The 20,908-nt window shown below is 38.3% G+C and overlaps 2 protein-coding genes and 2 non-coding genes across 4 annotated transcripts in view; 3 read left to right on the top strand and 1 right to left on the bottom strand.

Annotated features, from left to right (window-relative positions):
* Positions 1 to 813: 813 nt before the first annotated feature.
* LOC121510723 (myelin and lymphocyte protein-like) lies at positions 814 to 7,906 on the top strand. Its single transcript, XM_041788909.1, has 4 exons — positions 814 to 990; positions 5,313 to 5,480; positions 5,569 to 5,694; positions 6,263 to 7,906. The coding sequence occupies exons 1-4, from the start codon at positions 898 to 900 to the stop codon at positions 6,335 to 6,337; spliced, it is 462 nt and encodes a 153-aa protein (XP_041644843.1). The 5' UTR covers positions 814 to 897; the 3' UTR covers positions 6,338 to 7,906.
* A 1,255-nt stretch (positions 7,907 to 9,161) lies between these two features.
* trnai-uau lies at positions 9,162 to 9,255 on the top strand. Its single transcript has 2 exons — positions 9,162 to 9,199; positions 9,220 to 9,255. It is a non-coding gene; the product is annotated as a tRNA-Ile (tRNA).
* Positions 9,256 to 10,292: 1,037 nt separating this feature from the next.
* Positions 10,293 to 10,386, top strand: trnai-uau. Its single transcript has 2 exons — positions 10,293 to 10,330; positions 10,351 to 10,386. It is a non-coding gene; the product is annotated as a tRNA-Ile (tRNA).
* Positions 10,387 to 11,749: 1,363 nt separating this feature from the next.
* Positions 11,750 to 20,908, bottom strand: part of mrps5 (mitochondrial ribosomal protein S5) — a 31,235-nt gene continuing 22,076 nt past the window's right edge. The window contains exons 7-12 of the mRNA XM_041790214.1: positions 19,504 to 19,594; positions 19,143 to 19,189; positions 18,503 to 18,560; positions 14,444 to 14,506; positions 12,742 to 12,878; positions 11,750 to 12,371 (exon numbers count right to left, since the gene is read on the bottom strand). Coding sequence (XP_041646148.1) covers positions 12,147 to 12,371; positions 12,742 to 12,878; positions 14,444 to 14,506; positions 18,503 to 18,560; positions 19,143 to 19,189; positions 19,504 to 19,594 — 621 coding nt within the window. The 3' untranslated portion in view covers positions 11,750 to 12,146. The remainder of the gene's footprint in view (positions 12,372 to 12,741; positions 12,879 to 14,443; positions 14,507 to 18,502; positions 18,561 to 19,142; positions 19,190 to 19,503; positions 19,595 to 20,908) is intronic.

The raw sequence follows: 20,908 nt of genomic DNA, 5'->3' as shown, positions 1-20,908 counted from the left end.
GAGGTGGTGGCTGAAGAGACTGACTCAGAACTTGAGTGAGCAGATGTCCATACCAGCTGATTACCAGAGCAGGAAAATAGAGGGGGGAATGGGTGCCATGTAACTGAGGGATTATTAAAGAATGAAAGGATGAATGGAAATTAAACCATCTTCTTGCTTGAACTTATGCTAAGCTGCATGATGACAGAATACAATACAAAGAATTCAGAGGAAAAAAACATGACATTGAAATACCCAAAGTGCTGTGAAAGACTGCACAGTTTAGTGACACTTAATTTTCTCCTTTTTTACTTTGAAGATGCAACAGTAAGTGATTTACAGAAAAAACACAACAAAGACTATCTATGGATTTTAAATTTCACCTTTAAAAAGAGGATGACAAAAAAGGCTGCTTATAAATATAGAGGACATCAGCAGAGGGATAGAAGGCAGCCCTTTGTACTCAGAGAAGCTGATGTATATTTTGAAGTGAAACTCTTGTTATAGCCCCTGTGTTTGGTATAAACAGAGGCTGCAGGCACTCAGCTAACACAGCCAAAAGAGTCATCAAGCTAGCACAACTTAAACTCAGAGAGCTGTTTCTTTACCTCACTGCAACAATGCAGATCCGTCCACAGGTTTTACTGTAGCCAAAGGGTACAGAAATTCTTCGTATAGAAGGTTTCAAAATCTCTTCACAGGTCAGCAGCTCACATTAAACACAGGCAGCCTCGGGCACAGAGGGATGGAGGGTGTGTCTGCTTCAAGGAGCGGTTGTGGGGAGGGAGAGCAGAACGAGTTTGTCTGCTACTTTAGCTTAGCTATAAGAGTCAGTTACACCTGCTGCTGCCCCGTTAGTTCAGAGGAGAGGGCAGCTTGTGGCTGAAGACTCGGCACAGGGAGAAGGAACAGGCAGAGATGGCTGCTACCACAGCTCAGCCCATGGGGAGCCTGCCCAGCGGACTGGGCATCTGCACCACCGCCCCTGATATATTCTACCTGCCTGAGCTGGTGAGTGGACCAAGACAGAGAGCTGAACGGGTGACCTTGAATCCTCTCACAAAGACTGACTTTTACTTTTGGGTTGTTTTTCTTTAAAGTCAGTGGTTAATTTTTTCTTGACTTTGACACATCTGATATGGCTTTAGAGCTTTTAAAAGACAACAAAACAAAACAAAACAAAAAAAAAATTTGTTAATATAATTTATACATTTTTAAGCAGGTCTCCTACCCCCCAAAAATGATGCATATCATAAAAGGCTTTAAAATAATGATAGGCATTATGAGGAGGAAATTACGGAAGCCCCAAGAGGACATGCATCAATTAATTTGATGTTAATTTCATTTCACAAGGATGATTTCTGATTATTTCTCAAGATGATGATTCCATTTTCTCATTTTTATCTTGAGATCTCAATGGATTTATCTTCTTATTTTGCAATAAATATGCTGTTTTTCAGCATTAAAGAGCTAATATTTTTTTATTTCTTGAAATCTTGATAAATGGTGTGGTAAAACTACCACACTTACCCCAACAAAATGAGAAAACTATGTTTAGAGTGCAAGAAATGTCACCCTAAGAAAATGCAGTAAAGATAAAAATGTATGGATGCATGTCCTCTTAGGGCCCCTGTACCAAAGACACTTGGTTGACACAGCACTAGTAATGATAATAATAATACTTACAGACCTTAACTCTTGAAGTATTAAAGTTATGAAAAAATAAATAACTGGCAAAAATAAATGAAGCTCACATTACTCTTAGGGCTTCAACATTGCAACCTAAATAATAATCTAATCTCTAAGGAACATTTTTTAAAGTGTGTGCTCACAATTTCTGAATAAATACAGTGTTTTTTAACACTGTAAATAACATATAAAACAAACATATTTTGGGGTAACAGGATAATGACACATATTCTTCCAATGGGAGGAGCAGCTATGTCTGCTCACGTCTCACGTTTCACTCACATTGTGTCTGTGCCACTGAGCAAGGGAAAAATGCGGCCAACTCTTCTTCTCCTCTGAATGACAACAAAAGATAGAAACTGCTACTTTGACCTCTGGAAGAATAACTGCACAGAGGAAGGTACTTTTTGGGTTGTTTATGAATACTTTCATTTTTTTCATGCTAGAGGTTGTATTGCAGATTCCGTTTTAGTCACATCTTGTTATTCCTCATAAAATCTCATAATTTCTTCAACGGTACTTCATACAACAGCTGAATTGAGCACATGGAGCACATTTCAATATGGATCTCTGATTACTCTGAATGTGTAAAGTCTTTGGGATCCTTACTTGTGTTCAGACCGCTGTCTTGTGTTTAGAGGATTTATTTGAGGGGCACATTGGCAATTTTACCAAAAATCTTTATGATACTCTCAAGTTTGAGAATGGAAATGAATGACAAATTGCTGGTGTGGGTTTTTAAAAGGTAGAGTCCTTGCTGCCCATAAGGGGGGTAAAGGGGAGAGAATCAGGGGCCCATGGAAGTGAGGAAAATCATGGCCCATTATAAAGTTAATCTGTGATAACCATATTTTATATTTAATCTGAATAATAATCACTATAATGAAACAAAATAAATAATAATCTTATTTATTTACCATATAGCTTTTTCAAAATTGTAAACCCTTTTTCTAAAAACAGTAACTTTTTTTTCTAATGATCACAATGTGGATGGTACATTGACTAAACCATTTGAAAAGTGATTTCAGACTTAATAGCTTAACCATGAAATGCACAAATGTCAGAGAATAAAGTAGGAACAACTCAAAAACTTTAAAGGACAAATAGTTAAATTATTGCAGAAAGAGAAAAGGCAAAAACTGGCAGAAATGGGTTCAAAGTGGCAAAAAATGGTGAAAGAAAAGTGGTGACGTGGTTACGATTGGCTAAAAAAGAGGTGTAAAAGAGGCAAAATGCTACAAAAGGCTTAAGAAGGGCAACAAAAGGTCAAAAATGAGTGGGCAATGGTAAAAAGCAGTTATAAAGCTAAAAAAGGGGGCAAAAATGGGATAAAACTGGAAAATAAATGTAATGAAAAAGTGATGGAAATTGCTTAAAAAGTGGCACAATAATTAATTTGACAATAGGACCTAACAATGACATTTTTCAGCTCGAGAATGAAGACACTGTTTGGCAGGACGCTAGCACCAAAGCTACTGATACAACACACATCCATTAATATCATCAATAAATCACAGCTGGGGAGGGCCCATTCTCTGGGTTTGTCAGGGCCCAGACAGTTCTGTGGGCTGGCTTGACAGATTTACGGCTTTTTTTTTTTTTTTTTTTTTCCAAAACATGTAATTTTATCAAATTTTAATAGTTTATGTTATCATTTTTGAGGTAAAACAGTGACATAACACATCTAACTTCTATGAGGATGTTTTTAATCAGAAAAAGTGAAAAAGTGAACTGCAAGTAAATTACTTTTTTATATTTGTGTTGTGGTGTCTTAACATTACCTTTTTTAAGGGTAATGTTGGTTTCATTTAAAACCAAAGAGTTTTATTTTTCTTGTCCAACTTTAATGTCTGGAATCATTTAGAACTGATATTTGGAACTTGATTTAACTACATTAGGAAACATTTGACCTAGCCGTCAAGATATTTACCTCAGGAGTTTTTATCTTGAATAAAAGTATGATGAGGACTTCAGGGCCAGAACTGCCTTTTTTAAAACTATATCAACACACTGATCAAATTTACAATAGTGTGCAGAAGTTGTAGGCATGTTTGAGCTGAAAATGGAGGCTGAGGTAAGGCATAGATGTGACTTGTAAGCTGCCTGAGAGTAGGGAAGGAGAATTGACAAAACCACTGTAGTGCTCTGGATGTCCTTATGTATCACAAGGGACACAGGAAAATAATCTGTTAAAAAATAATGCAAGTTTACATCTTTAGCACTTTTTAACTACCACAATTAACTGTAAACTGCATCAATCTTTAAACCAGTTTTTAACTACTGCAATGCACTTGAAAGTAGATAAACCCTAGCAAGCAGGCCCAGCAAAGGAGCATCAGTGGGGCAGTTAGCACTAATAACCGCCTTCAAAAAGACACCTGCTCGCTGTCAAATCCAGCGCCATTCTCATAATATCTGGCAAATAACCATCACATTGTACCTGCCCATGGGCCAATCACATACGGTCATTTGAATGGCAACACCCAGGCCAGCACAAAAAACTCAGCTGGCCCTAGGATGTCAATAACACATCAAAATTTGATTGGCTGATGACACTGTCACTCAACTTCGTAACCCAATAGTAATGCCCAGCTTCAGCTCAGGGCTTGCAATGCAACTACTGCTGGCCTCTGCAGAGGAAAGGAGCTGTGATGCGTTCAGGGCATAAGAAATTTGCATATTAAACAAGTAACTGAGTAACTGATTCCACACATATTTCAGAGTAACTTTCAAATCATGAACAAAATAATTCATTGTCATTTTTAACAGGGATAGCAGTGCTAGCCCTGCTGCCCCTGACTGCACACCTCTGCTGATAATTTATGCTGATTTTACATGGTATGAGCTAATTCTAGAGAGTTGTGATTAACATTTATTCTAGTGTACTCAGGCAAACTGAAATCGAATCAGACACTAGGGCTGAATAATTTTATGGAAAAAAGCTGATTTGCAATAAATTTTACTTTGATTGCAATTTGGATATGCTATACGGCATCAAAGAGACTGAAAATTCATTCTTAATTTACTTTTTCCTGATGAAGGTCTCTTTCTGAAACGTTGGAGATAAATGACATTTTTGCAAGTTACATTGCTCAGAGTGTGCATGTTTTTTTTAAAACCATGTACAGCTTGTTAATCGACATGCCTCAAGGCCATGTTTAAACAATAACACAGGTGACGTGTCAGGCTCTGTCTAAGTTGCAGTAAAAATAATGGTATATAACAGAGCCAAAACAGCAGAAAGAGCTGACACACTGATCTATTTTAGGAGCTTTTAATAAAACTGTCAATCATGTTATCAGAATTAGATACCGTAGACACCTAGGACCATGTTCTCATTACACACTACATCTATTTTACAGATGATTAGTTTCCCTATACATGTGCAACTTTCCCTTACTTTTAAATCATTACAGAGATCAACCCAATGGGGGTCTCTGTTCCAGCCCACATAGGCAAGAAGAAAATATAGGCCAGAGAGTGTCAAAGAACATTTTATTGTGATAATATGGTTCCACGTCTTCATGGGAACCTCTACCACTAATAATGCTAATCTGAGTGACACAATTCAGAGAGAAGTTAATGTCATAGGTTGATGATCAAAGATGAAGGAGTTAACAATACCTCTGTCTCCATTTCTGCAGGTGTTTGGTGGTTTGGTTTGGATCCTTGTGGCCTCGACCCACGTAGACCCACCAAACCCTCTGGGCTGGGTGATGTTTGTCTCTGTCTACTGCTTCGTCATGACCTTCCTCTGGATGATCATCTTTGTTGCTGGATGTCATAAGAACAGCTCTGGCTGGGCTGCTGCTGTAAGAGTGGAGATTGAGAATGTAATGGTGGTAGAGGCAGGCTAAAGCCATGTTTTAATGTTATGAGGGTTTTTTTGTGTGTGTCCAGGACTTTGCGTACCATGGCCTGGCAGCGATGTTCTACCTCAGTGCAGGCGTGGCTTTGGCTAACATCACCTTCCAGAAGAAAACAGAAGGCGACGCAAGAATCTATAAGATCGACATCGCTGCTGTGGTGAGAACTAATTAGAGATGGAGTAAAAAATGTTCTTCTGCGGCTAAGTGCCAAGACAGTCTGGCTGCAGCATGTTCATTCCTGACGGCCACTCTCATCACTGATCTTATCTCTCGGAATGGAAATGCTTAAACTTTCAAAATAAAATCTGATTAAACTTCTGCTAAGGGGAGAGGGGTAAGCTAAGGGTTAAGTATCAGGAAACTCTGTGTCTTTAGAAAACAGTATGGATCTCTGTCCAGTCCACATGTCCTTAATTTAAGAGGATATTATTCTGTTTTTCTCCTGTTTTAATCTGCTCCTCATAGAGCAGACAGCTGTCTTTTGCCACTCAGACCAGCTGAGCAGTGGTGTTGCACTGAAAGTGACGTCAGTGCACACCCTCTATTATCAGGAGAGCAAATAATCTTATTTATTCAAAAGTGAATCACTTAGTAAAAGCAGGAAAAGTCCAACAATAAAACTGAATACATCATTATAAGTGTCTCTGAGGAAATTTGTCAATCACAACTGATATAAGAACAAAAGATGTATTTTCTTAAGTGCGCTCTGTGTTTGTGTGTCTCAGGTGTTTGCCTACGTGGCCTTTTTCCTCTACTTCGTCCACTCAATCCTCTCCTCCATTAGATGGAAAAACTTCTGAAGCTCCACCCTCACTCACAGATGTCTTCAGCCAAACCGTTTATCCTGTGTGCCCTGGACGGTCATTGTGATGGTGTACGTGTAAGTGTGTGCGTGTTTGTGAGAGGTGGAATAAGTAAAGGTAGTGTGGTCAGATTCATTTCAAGATTGAAAATAGGTGATAAACCAGTAAACCACGTGAACATGTGAGTTATGAAAACAAAAAACTGTTGTAACCTGCAAATTTCATAAGCTAAAAATAAAATCATATACAATCATAAATAAAAAGAGTAGTGCAGGAGCTCAGTTTAATAAATGGATTTCTCTTCTTCTTTTGTCCTTTACAATTGGCTGTGTATCATGTTTAGAAACTGTCAAGCATAAGAGATATATTTTTTTCAATTTAACATTTTACTTTGAAAACTAAGAGTGTGCCTGACCTCTTAATATTGGAGAGACAAGAAACGAGTCTGGAGATAGAGTGAGTAAACAGAATAGAGGAGTTGATCTCTAAGGTGATGAAGCTTAATAAGTGCAAGTCAAGCTTGTTTGTGTAACATATAGACAAAATATAAGGCATTCTGGAGTTCTCACCTGATATAAGCTGGTAATCTTAACAGATTAAACAAACAAGCTTATGAAAAGTTACATCACAAGCTTTACAGGGTATAGCATCCTTCAAAGGGCTCAGCCTCTGTAGTCTGCATAAACCAGTCAGGTCTAACTAATGAGTTAGCTTATAGGAGGCTCTCTGTCATTCACTTTTCCTGACCATGCCCTCTAGCTCCTAAGTGTCACCGCTGACACTTAGCCACCTCAACAGCTGCCCTAGAACTTGCTCAGAACTTTACATAACTTAATTTGTTTCTTTAAAGATAATTTGATGTTTAAGGGCCCTTCTCATGTTTTTCAGTGAGTATTGGAAGGTTCGATGGTGTTAAAACTTACAACTTTACAAAAATTAAAATGCTTGGCTGCTAAAGACTAGGTCAGCTTATTTAAAATGGTACACAATAAATCTTGGGCTTTGTTGGAGCATGAAGGATAGACCAGGTGTGTCTTTCTTTGTTCAGAGAAAGAGACAGGTATTTGACAATCACATTTGAAGGAAGCTACAGCTTTAGAGGTTGCTTTGATGCATATGTACCATTTTTTGCTTCCACAAATTTTATTTCTTATCCTCCATGCTTTTATTCAAGGCACAAGGCCCCCAAGTCTTTATGCATTGTCATTATATAAATGGTATCTGGAGCATTCTGAGTAATCCAAACAACAAGTTACCCTTATATGCAGATAATTTCTTTAACTGCCAACTGAGCTACCGTTCCCTTTGTGATGTGGGATCAGACAAAGATGTGTTTTCACAGACTATGAACTAAAGTTGTAAAATATTTCTCACTGATTCTGAGATTTTTTGTCTTCATACGGCTACTTTCTATGTATTTTTCTTGATCAAATGAAGTTAATGATAAAAAAAAAAAATCATCAGAACTTTAAGGATGTGAACTATGTTTTTTAGATGTAAGAACTCTGATATTTGTATAGCGGTTTTCCTTTTTTATTCTCAAAATTAAAATGAGAGGAAATTTAACATTTTTGATTCCTGGTTTCATTTGTCACTTCCTAAAACACTGACATAAATCATCCACTGTTTAAAACTTTATTTCCTCTGTCATTGTCATCAAAATGTTGATGTTTTTTTTAATTGTCAAATGGCTTTTCTGGTCACGGGTTTCAGCTGAAACCAGCTCTGTCTCTCTTGGGAAGTACAGTCATGCATGAAACAGTCTGAAAATATTTACTCTCTCAGTTCAATATTTAAATTTGATAAGAAGGGTAAGGCACTGGCACTGATACAATAACTACAGTCTCACATAATCTGAAGTTTTGAATATAAGTATATAAGACGACAGGAAAGGAACGATATGGAGGACTGAAGGAAGCAACAAATATTTGAGACTTATTCTTCAGTGTTTGCTTGGGTGCACATGTAGGGATGCACAGATAGCCTAGCAGTCTGAAGCTCTACCTATGTATGCACGTGGCCTGGGTTCAAATCTGGCCCTTGACCGCATGTCACTCCCTGTTCTCTCTCCCATTTCCAACTCTATACACTGTCCTCCACTATGGAGTAAAGGCATGAAAAGCCCAAAAATCTTAAAAAAGAATCTGATCTTTTGGAAGTTGACTGCAGTGTGAATATGCAAACAAAAAAATCAGATCTGAGAGAAGATCAGAATTGAGCATTAAGGCCCACAGTGTGAATGCAGCCAAACACACAATTTTTTGTTCCTTTTAAGGGCACATCAACATATAACTGCAGGAGCTGGGAATTGAACCCCTGACTTTGTGGTTACATGACAACTGACTTTACCACTGAACCATTGTCGCCATCTTTAAACCTTCGTCATTCCAGTCAGCCTTTGGTCAAATCTACTGAGGATGATTTATGCAACACTTTGAGATAAATTTTGAAAATATAATGCCATAATACTAAAAATAATTTAGAGGAAATTTCAGCATAGATCCACTACAAAAATCCCGATGAACATTAAATCACAACTTTGCATGTTATACAATAGGGAAATATAATGTTGGCACATATCATGAACTCTGACCTTAGCATCTCTTTATGGAGTATTGACTAAGACATATCATTAGCAGGCTGTTACAATCACTAGAGCACAAGCTTTAAAGACATAGAATAGTCTGTACAATAACTCACTGAAGTAAGTAGGTAAAAAATCATGTTTTTGCTGGACAAAATATATATTGACGTAGATGCAACATCATCAACCTGCTCAAAGCATATATATGTAAAGATTAATCATAAAATGCTATTCACAGCTCCAGTGGCGCAATCGGTTAGCGCGCGGTACTTATAAAACAGTACGCTGTAGAGCAATGCCGAGGTTGTGAGTTCAAGCCTCACCTGGAGCATCTGTGTTAATATTAACTGCATTCAACAGGTAAATGACACTGTTATCAGCTGTATGAGGTGTTACAGTGTGTGTGATTAAGAGATGAAGTGCCTCAGTCACTGCCATCTGCTCCGGTCAGCAGAGGCCCAGTTTGTGGTCTCACAGAGAAAATCAAGACCACTGTAGTTGTAACAATTTTTTATTTTATGGATGTTGTGCTAAAATGTGGACAAAGGGTTAAAGATGGTGTATAGCAAAGGTTAAAACCTCCTGGCTCAAGCTCTATCAACAGTGAAGTGATGTCAGTCCTTAAAAGGCATTTATTAAGTGCATATCACATTTTCTGCAAAACAAATACAAAGTCAGCTGTCTTTGTAAAAATAGCTCTCTATTTTAAAATGTAAAAGGTTTTAAGGATGACACTCCATGGAAGAATAATGCAGCCAGATGATATTATTAATACCTGTGAGTTGTCATCCTCAGACCCAGTTTAATTTGAAACCTCAGTTATTTTCCTGAGATCATTTCCAAAGATGTGGAAAGATGAGGATAGCAGCCGGATTACATCACTACCCTGCATCATTGCATCAAAATGGCAGGTTACAGGTGAATCTATTTTTTTTGTATTCCCCCAAAATTGTACAAACCCAGTGTGTTTCCTTGGTGTGCACATTCCTGTATGTAAGGGATCCATTATATAACGACACATCTGCCAAGGTATGGACGACTGAGTAGGGAAGAGGGTGGGGTTACTGGGTGGGTTGGTGGTCGGATGGGGGTTGTGGGGGTGGGGTAACTAATGTACTTTTCTTTAAATTGTATGTTGTGTGTAAAGCACTTTGTGCTACATTGCATTGTATCAAAAGTGCTATATAAATAAAGATTGATCGATTGTTTCTTTATACAGCATATGTCTAAAAGACATTACTGTTACACAAAGTCAACATGTCTTCATAAGCAGGGCTCCCTTCTAGATGGCTAGCTAGATTGTTCAAGGATAAAGAAAAAAGGGATACAGGTATAACTTAATCATAACACATTAGTAGATCTCACACAGCTCCAGTGGCGCAATCGGTTAGCGCGCGGTACTTATAAGACAGTACGCTGTGGAGCAATGCCGAGGATGTGAGTTCGAACCTCACCTGGAGCATTTGTGTTATTATTACAGGAAAAAGACCCAGTTATGTGCTGTTAATGCTAATCTAGTCTGCCAGATTTAAACACTGCTGCAATTACATATAAGCAGCTGAATCACTGCTATCTTCTGCAGTCAACAGCATTGATGCCCCTGCAGAGACACAGATTATGAATGACCAAAAGCCTACCGACAGCTACAACTAAACCTATTACATATTTGATAATCTAATGGCTAAAAATGTGTACCAGCATGTGGGTTGGTACATATGAAAGAGTTTAAGCGCCAAGCTACAATATCAAATAAGGAAGACAACATTAGAGATGTTTCATTGTTCTGATCTAATTTGGTTAAGCTTCTCCTTTTATTGAGAGGGGTCTTGTTTCAAACCGTACATCTCTGATGGCTGCTCTCACAGACCGTTTTTACCTAAAACCTGATTGCAAAATGTTCAATAGGGCAGAGTTAACAGTCTGTTTACAGGTAAAAAGCTTGTTCTCCATGAAAACATTTTAGCACAGCATGTGTAGCTCATCTAGTTCTGTTTAGTAGTTAAGTAGCCAACATAGCTCACGTAGCTAAATCTAATGATCAGAAATCCTCTATGCCTCTGAACATGTTGTGCATTTATCTGTCAGAACCAGTGCACACAAGTTAATGTCCTAAAATGTGGTACAATGGACTGTGAGCCAAAGCAAAGATTATCAGCTTCATGCCAGAGCTCTGTAAAAAGTTTGTAAAGATGAGAGTAGCATTTCTTTTAAGTTATGTGGATTTCATTTTGACAGACAGGACATTTTGTTATTGTTCCAACATCTCCAGAACTACAGTAGAAATACTGTGAGCTGTTTTGCTCTTATGTCAGTTGCTCCCACTTTTTAAATCCCCCAGGTCTTCTAGAAATGCTTTTCAGTCATTCACTTCTTTGTTCATTCAAGCAAACAAGCTTTTAATGTGCATGTGTTATGACCTTGGGTCATGGTTTGTATGGTTTGTTTGTAAATGCAGCTTTGCCTCCTCTCCTGCAGACTGTGAGTAGTGGGTGTGGCTGTCTCAGTGAGTGTGTCTGGCAGTTGGAGTGTGATTAGGTCCTGGTGCTGAGGCTGATAGGCTGCTGCAGAGATTGCTTCCACCTGAGGGACTCCAGCAAGTCTACAAATACTTGCTGCTGCAGCCTGCTCTTCCTCTTCTGCTCTAGCCACTTCCAACAGCTTGTGTATTGCAGCCTGTAGCATTAAGGAAACTTCTGTGCTTGTGTTGAGTGATGCCACTTTAGTATTTTGAAAAGCCTTTGTATTTTTTTTTACTTAGAACATACAGCATGCTTTATTTAAAGCTTCAGATACAGAAAAATAAAAACCACATTAATGTAAACGTGTCTGCTTTATTACTTTATTGAAAAGTTTGCAACAGTCACATGGATAAGCAAGTAGAGGACACTTTATTTTGTAATTTTAAAGATGCTTGAGATATCTGAGACATAAATACTTTACTATGTCAACACCGACCTTCACTGGATATATCTGGAACATGATGTTTGCAGTGGAGATTTCTACAGTTTGACAAATTTTATTCCTCAGATAATAAAATAATCAGAATCTACCAGATTTGAACAAAAATGATACTCCTCTTGAGGACAAAGGGGTCATAATCCACCTTTATTCATGTTTTGTTTCATCAAAGCTAAAAGTGAGACTGTCCCTCTGAATCTCGTGGTCTCTATGAGTCCATTCATTTGTCCTGTGTTCTGATTCTGTCATCGGTCCACTCCCACACTACCAGGAGGTGCGTTTGACACCCACCCAGATTGAGCCTTTGCCTCCCTGTGTGGCTTTCACTTCATCCCAGTTCAGTTTTGTGTCTGGGATCTCGTTTTCAGGCTCAGGGTCAGGTCGTGCTCCACCCTTAGGGTTCGCCACAACCACTGGCAGAACACCTTGATGCGACTGGAACTCGACAACGTGGAGCTTCTTTTTGTTAGCCATAGCCTGGTGAGTTTCCTGCAGAGTGGATGAAGAAAAAAAATAGATGAATATAATTACCTCCGCCAAGGAGGTTATGTGATCGGGTGGGTTTGTTGTTTGTTTGTTAGCAACATAACTCAGAAAGTTGTTGACGGATTTTAATGAAATTTTCAGGAAATGTCAGAAATGGCATAAGGAAGAACTGATTAGATTTTGGGAGTGATCCAGATCACTGTCTGGATCCAGGAATTTTTTTAAAGGGTTCTGTACTATTGGGAGATGGGGCTAATGGCGGAGGTCTGCACTCTCTAAGTGCTTTTCTAGTTCAGTTTGTCTTTTTTTAATTAAGGGACCATGTCGCAATCATTTCAAATGAATCCTTCTCAGTGTGACCTCATCCCCTCACCTGTGTGGCTAATCCACAGAAGAGCGCCTTGGTGATGTTGAGCAGATTGATAGATCCGTCCACTTTGCAGTACATGTCCCGAATGCCAATCAGCTTACACAGAGTGATGACTGCCCGGTGACAGTGCAGACCATAACCTGCAGAGACAGGCACAACGAGATATAACCATCACTGAGCAATGCAGGGGAAATATGTAGAGAGGACACTTTAAATTTAACCTTTGACATGTACTTTTAGGCACTTTGTGCCTCTACTTGGACAGGACGGTAGGGGAGAGAGGACATTTGGGAGAGACAAAGAGGAAGACATGCAGGAAATTTTGAGGGCCAGAGTTGAACCCAGGACAACCACAAGAACTGTAGCCTCTGCACATGAGCCAACAACCCATTTTAAATCTAATCTAATATTGTTAAATGACATATGGTGTGATAGGGTAGTGATAAGACATTTATATATATAATTTATATAAAAAGCTATAATCAGAAAAAGCTGCATAACAATTTAAATGTTTGATATATGCTTTGCAATTGTCACAAAACTTTCTAGAATGAAGTGCAACAATATAATGTGTCATCCTTTTGCTCATAGGAAAAAAATATTGATGAAGAGACCTCCTATTCACCTGACACTCTGGATAGACTGTTTCATATATCCATTGCATGGGATATAATTTACATTCATATGGGAAACGGTATTTGGGAAGGGCAGAACCTTTGAAAAAAATTTTTTTGAAGGATGACTGGACGAACATTCTGTCTGTCCCATTCATTATAGCCAATCAGAGCAAAAAACACGGACTTGGTAGGCATGTGCCGCCCCTGGAAAACTACATAACATAGGCTCAACAGGCAGCAGTTATTGTTGTTTACTATCACTAAAGCAGTTGGAAAATCAAACTCATGCCAAAGCCAGGTGGGAGCAGAAGGTTCTATGCTCTTCTTTTAATAAAGAAAATCTGAAAAGCACTGCCGCTATAGCTATGTCTGTGTTACACCAGCTGTCATTATTTGTGGTAAAACTAAACACAACCCATAACTACAACCTCAGTCTCCTCAAATGACACTGATTTGTCCATAAATTCTCAGACTAGGCCTAAAAGTTTCAGATTGGAGCTTAGTAAGATGGAGCTTCCTGATGACAGACTAGGAATCTGGCCAATCTATTAGCTGTGCAAGGTTGACTTTCAATTTCATCATCATTCCAAAATTTCACAGAATGCATAACAAAATGTATCCCACATATGGTGGGAAATCTGTATTTTCTTTGAAGCTCCTGCGAGGATCTGTCATTTTTTGTTAATTTTGATGACAGAAACATGACCTATGAAACATGACGTGACATATGCATGTACTGGACAAATTTAGCAAAACATACATGTCATGCTTATCCTCTTGGTTTATGTTTCAGCTACATTTGTCTCATCGACTTTTCAGGGAGGGGGAAAAACAACGCTGTAATTTTTAAACCACTAACACTGAATAATCGTAGTCCGTATCTTTTTGACACTTGAACTGGTGTAAAATTTGTCAAACCCACTGACAGGTATAATTTAAAAATATTCAATGTGTTTATCATTTTGTGCTTTACAAAGCGAGTACATTCCTGTACCTTGGTATTTTTTTTTTAACCAAAATTTTCTTGGGAGTTATTTGCAAACAAAGTAGTAAAACAAAAATAAAATGCTTGAAGAATTGAGGGATACCTTCGCTTTGTTTCTTCATGCGGAGCGTCGTCCTCTTGAACTTTGACTCAATATCATGGTAAACTGTCGGAGAGAAAACAAGAAACTGAATTACACCTACTGGATGTGGACCAGGTAGAAATAATCCAAAAGTCTCATTATTTTCACTTGTTTGTTTCCAAGGCACTTATGTTTTGTCGTGCATCTTTTCTCCTGTTCTCCCTCAGGTTTTGTGTTTCTCTACCTGCCCACCAGATGTCCCTCCACATGGCAGCGCACCCTGCTCGCTGCAGCAGCAGATGTGGATCATTAGTTATTCAGACACACAGGCCCTGAGTGGAACTGTGAGCAGCTAAATGAAGGATGGGAAAATGGAAAACTCCAACACTTTTGGGCTTACATTTTGTGTTTCTGGAAACACAGCTGGCTGTTTTCTATGCTTCTTCTTAATATCCAGTTAGAATTTAAGGCACTTTAAGAACTAGATTTGTTGTTGGATGCTAAAACATCAACAAAGAAGAGGACAGATTAAAGATTTAAAGGTTATGGCTATTTTTGAGACTAAGAAAGCAGTGGAATAATATGAACATTTTATGCAAAGTAAAAAAATTGATAACACATAGCAGAAATCAGAAAGCCTAAAAATTGTGTGCTAGAGTGTTTCATGTTTGATGAAAAAAGCTGCAGAAATGTTTTACTTCAAGCAAAAGGTTAAAAGTTCCCAGAACAGAAAACACTTTGCTGTATTCAGACTCATTTTAAATCACTGTGACTTCATATTTATTCCTACTGGAGATCACTGAAGCTACATTTATATTCAGCAGGATCACTGTTGCCAACATCAACTGGAAGCCAAGCTCAATCTGCTCGGATATGAACAACTGTCAAACCAACAAACCTGCAGCCTCCCTACTGTCTCTTTTTTACCTCATTTGTTTTTCCATCATGTCATAGTTAGTGGCCAAAACTGCCAGATGTTGGATATCCCAACCAACACATGAAACAGAAGGACTATTAATCATCAGGTTCAAAGACTCTTAGATTAGGCTGCCATCACAAATCCTAGGGATAATGGCCTGAAGCAGAAGATCATTTCACTACACCTGTAACGAAGCGATGGATTCATTAAGTAAGCAACAAAGGAGACAGAAATAACCAATGGACTTTCTGGTGTGTCTCAAAATTGAACTTAGCCCAAGTTCAAAGAAGTAAACAAACATGTACATAGAGGTTTAGACAGCCTGCAGATGGTGGCATAGTGAGCTGGCATAAGGAATGACATGAACCTGCAAAAATTAAACACACCACAGTTCTGAACTCAAACTGGGAGGAAAGACAGTCCAACACACACAGACTTCTCTGCTGGTGTCAGGCAAAAAGAGGAAGCTAACTTTCTCCTCTGGTGGGCACGGCGGAGGCTGATGACTCATAGGCATTATAATTTTGTGACTTTGCTCTCCAGGAGAGGCAGAGGTAGAAAAATGGGGCGTTACAATGTGAAAAAGGGATGCTTACTGATTTCTGTAAGTTTTTACACAAACCCATTTATTAGACATAATACTGCTGGTAGTACCTGCAGATGAAACTAGAGAAAAGTGGTCGAAAAAAGGGGAGAGGAAAGAGGGATGGAAGAGATTTAGGAAATGAAGGAAGTTTGTAACATGTGAAGCCGTTCCTGTTGATTGATTTTAGGAAGTTTAGTCCCATTCACTTTTTTCATGGATGTTATTTGACTTACAGTTTGAGCATCATTACAACTCAGACCTAAATGGATCTCTCCTGGCTAAGTCTTTGGGAAAAAAACTCATTGCATGCCTTTTTAAACTTATTGTTCTCTTAACATCACAACTGAATTATCTCTTTGTGTTGAATAAAATCAAACGTGTATTTCTTGAAAGAATAAGATTGTTGATTCACTATTCGCCGCTATTTACCTAGTCTGCTACATAAAAATTAAAATGGCATTTAAATGGCTAGTATAAAGTGGAGAAAATGCTTAGAAAACAGTTTAAAAAAAGAAGAAGAAGAAAATAAAAGATTAGATAAACTGTCTCTTAAATCTTTTGTGGTCTAATTTGATATCCAAACTGAACCATTTAGCCAGCTAACCATCCTTTATTTTGAAAAATATTTTTATGTGGAATCACACTCGATCGAGTATGACTAGTGTCTGGTTCATCTGGTCAAACCTGATATCAGCCTTCATGATCATTTTCATAACTATCTCGGAAGACTGAGGATACATTTTGTAAAGAAAAATCCAACTGCCAAGCCTAAACGTCAAGTATAAGGTTGAGATTACAATAGGGTGACCACATGTCCCAATTTGACTGGAACGGTCCTGTTTTCAAACTCCATGACTCCCACTCCTAATAGATCCATCTATAAAACACTAATATGTCCTGCTTTTGAACAGCCCCATCCCAGTTTTAACCAATTGAAATACCCACCCCCCCAAAAAAAAGATTGAAAAGAAACAATGCACCTTTCTTGGAACACATCTTTGTCAACCAGTGTCATTGCTAAGGCTGTTGCTGTTTTAACCGAAAGCAAACATCACTAATGCACTAGACGTCAAAGTTAGTATTTGTCTGTACATATGCCAGTCGTGGTATGTGATTGTTACGTATTCAGCCCTGCCCATCATTCTGACTGGATCTGCTCCATGACATCATGCATGCTAGCTGCCATTATGAAAAGGAAGTCAGTGTTTTACAAAGAGCTTCAGGAGAGTTACAGTTAGTAAAAAGTACCAGGCAATGAATATGCTGCACTGTGCACACATTGCAAACCTCCATTTTCAGTTTCCCATGGTGGACATGCTAAAAAATGTTTTATAACACCAATGTGATCTTTGTGTTTACTGGTATTGTATCTACATTTTCAAAAAAAGTTACGGTCAATCATGGGTTACAATGATGAGACACCTTTTGGAGGTACAAAAAATACAGTCACACTGTTTGCTGATTGGTATTAAAAATGATTCTCCTCAAAGTAAATATTTTCAATGTTATATTTGTTGTTCAGTTTTTTAGTAATTAAAGGAATACCATGCTGAAGGTATCACAAAGTATCAAAGAAAATATTTGCCTTTGTAACTGCTTTGATTCATTCCTCTGACTGGCTCATGGGCACTGAAGTTCTAAAGGTAGTCTAATGTCGTACTGGCACAGGAAACATCTGATAAAGCTAAAAACTAGAGGCTGTTACATAAATAACAGTGTAACATACTGCACATTAAAAATCCTGGGTCTCTGAGTCCAGTAACATTGAGCATAATGATAAAAAAATATGTAAAATACTTTTAGAACACACCATCCTCCTTAATTGCCTTTCCCACTGCCTAGCCTTTACCAGAACAGCTCTCCTGGTTTCAGTGCTACCTCTGAAACAGAAAACACTGTTGTAACTATCAATTTCTGCTCTACCAGCCCTAGTAAACATGGCATGCCTCAAGGCTCTGTCCTTGAACTGTAAAACTTAATCAAGTTTTCTGAGGAAATATCGCTGACTATTGAGCGAGATGTTAGAAAATACAAACATATCAATGATGTTAGCTCACCTGGGCACAAAGACAGACAACTACAAAAGCAGACTTAGATCATCTCTCTCAGACTCTGTAGCCAAAACCCTGATCCCATCATCTATCACCTTTTGTCTCATCACCTACTGCAATGGAGTTCTGTCTGGGATACCCAGAAAGTCCTGGACAGTGTCCATCCAAACTCTGCTGCAAGGGTTCTCACCCACACTAGGCCCTGGCAGGACATCACCTCAACCCTGACCCACCTTCACACAAGACTTCATACCTAGAGAGATAGAGCCTTCAGCCTTCATTTAGACATGTTTAATCTCCTTAAGCACGAGTTGTTCACCACAAACAACTTATTTACTAGTCATCTTTAGTGTTTGTGTCTTGTCTTCTGTCTTTCTTATTAAGTGTTCTTCGGTCCCATCAAAGGTGCAATATAAATCCAAGCTACTGTTCTTACTCTTATTACTATCACTACTATGACATGTAAGGATATGAATGAAGAAATAATGGTGAAGAGAGAGTACATTAAGGAGACAAATACTCACTGGTTCTGTTGTTGTATCGCTCTATGTAGTACAAGTAGTGGATTGCTCGGTTCTTGGCCTGTAGATTAGTAAAATGGTAATAAGCACATACATAATAAAGTTGATTTTTGTTCTTTAAAGCAGTATTTAAAGTAGGAATGTTGTTGGACAAACCAGTTGGAAAAGCCTTAAACCAACTTCATCATAATTCATTTAGGGGAATATATCCTTAGGACAATATTCTTGTATTACTTTATTCTATGATAAGGACTTTTGATCCACTATTTAAAATTTGTAAAATTTGGAGAGTTCTCATAAATCCTGAAATCAGAAGAGAGACAAATATGAGCTTATTTGAAATGTGGTTAAATGGCATCAATCCATTGTAAACATCTTGTCATAGTAGGCTTCAGTGGACACAAAGTAGCCATTTATTGTCCAAATGCTATGAAAGTGTGGCAACATCGATGTTCAAAAGCAATTTTACTTTGATTGTAAGATTGGTGAGAACACTTTAGTTAAATACTGGATTTAAACGTCTTAAGTTAAACTAAAACAAATGACAGACCTTAAACATGTTACAAATTGGAGACATGAAAATGAAAAATAAATACAAATTTCTTTCATTGATTTATTTTCCAGAAGAACTTTGTGGTCTTACCTTCCTTAAAGCTGTTGTTCTGTCTGCTGCTTTACCCAATGCAAAACCTGCAGGAAAAGCAGAACTAATGTGTTTTCTCATTCAAATGCGGTTACATTAATGTCACAGGTATAAAACCTATGTGAACTTTAACATTATTTCACAACAACACCTAAAGACACATGAAGGATGAAAGAAAATGTTGAAACTATCAGAATTATGTCCTACAGTCAATACTATACAGGCCTTTATTTAAATTTTACTAAAAGAACTTAACTTTCAAAACAATTATCAAGGCCCACACTTTACCAGCTCAGTATTTTTTAATCATATTTTGACCTCTGTGTAATGATCTTTGCTTATTTTTCAGCGAGTGTTGTACCTGCAGCTCCATTCCCGTTTCCTACAGCAACCAAACAGCTGACAGACCTCTTCCTGCCCTCCTTGGCAGTCATGTTGAACACATTCTTCACCTACAAAAGAACAACAGCAATGCCATATGAAAAGGAGTGAGTTGCTCCGTTGGTGACACAAGGCTGCACAGACTGAGTGAAGAAGATAATCCCTGTCAAGAAGAGTGTTTGTTTAGGCAAACTTATGAAACTACTCCCTAAAGCTGTGCTGTGTGTGTGTGTCACTGTCTGTGTTGCCAATCCAGACAAAAATCCTGTCCAGATTTAAGTGACTTTTATCGATCTGTTAGTAAACAGAGCAAGCCATCCAACGCACACATCCTTTCATGTGAAACCATGTTGGCTGATCAAATATGTGCAATATCCTCCTGAAACCATCAGGGGGCAGCATCGATACACAACAGAGAGATGAGAAGAGTGGAGGGATACCAAATAGTTCAAAAAAGGGGAAGTGGAGGAAGGAGTTTACTAAAGGGGAAAAAAGAGGAGTTACAGTGCCTGGATGCTTCTCCTTTAATTGAGTTGATAAATATTAATCAACATCAATATAATTTGACTTTTTTGGCAAAAAACCCTCTTTAATGTCAAAGTGAAAAAAAATTTCTACAAAGTAATGTCAATTACATTAGAAGTATGTAATGTTAAATAAGTGGCTGCATAAATATTCACCCCCTTCAAGTCAGTATTTAGTAGATGCACCTTTGGCTGCAATCACAGAGCCTGTGTGGATAGGTCTCAGTCAGGCTTGTACACCTGGACACTACAATTTTACTCCATTCTTTTTTGTAAAACTGGTCAAGCTCTGTCAAGTTGCACATAAATCGGGCGTGAACAGCTCATTTTAAGTCGAGCCAAATATTCTCTACTGGATAAAGGTCTGGGCTTTGGTAGAATATAATAGAATAGGTTCTTTACTGTTGTTGTATTTAAGAACACAACAAAACATTGTTTGCAGCTTTCCCATACAGCAGCCATCTACCTTGTTGTCTTCAAACCATTTCTGAGTAGCTTTTGCTGTATGCTTTGGGTCATGGCTTTCCTGGAAAATAAATCTTCTCCCAAGTTGTAGTTCCCTATAGACTGAATACGATTATCTTCCAGGATTTTTCATATTTTGCCTCATTCATTTTACTCTTTACCTCTACAAGCCTTCCAGGGCTAAGAGCTGAGAAGCATCACTGCAGCATGATGCTGCCAGCATCCTGCTTCACAGTGGTGACAGCATGGTGTGTTTGTGGTGATGTGTTGGTGTGTGCCAAACATAGCTTCTTGTCTCGTGACCAAAAGCACAGTTTTGGTCTCATCAGGCCAAAGAACTTTCTCCCACTTGACCATGGACTCTCTCACATGCTTTTGGCAAACTCTATTCAAGAT

The sequence above is a fragment of the Cheilinus undulatus genome, linkage group 6 (genome assembly GCF_018320785.1).
Source record: "Cheilinus undulatus linkage group 6, ASM1832078v1, whole genome shotgun sequence".
NCBI classification, from domain to species: domain Eukaryota; kingdom Metazoa; phylum Chordata; class Actinopteri; order Labriformes; family Labridae; genus Cheilinus; species Cheilinus undulatus.
Note: the sequence above shows the minus strand (reverse complement) of the source record. Positions and strands in the feature narration are given on the sequence as shown.

Excerpts from the sequence above, each read along its gene's own strand:
- LOC121510723 (XM_041788909.1), top strand. The coding sequence starts at position 898 with ATGGCTGCTACCACAGCTCAGCCCATGGGGAGCCTGCCCAGCGGACTG. Across the intron at positions 991-5,312 it reads TATTCTACCTGCCTGAGCTG|GTGTTTGGTGGTTTGGTTTG; the intron begins GTGAGTGGACCA and ends CCATTTCTGCAG. Across the intron at positions 5,695-6,262 it reads AGATCGACATCGCTGCTGTG|GTGTTTGCCTACGTGGCCTT; the intron begins GTGAGAACTAAT and ends TGTGTGTCTCAG.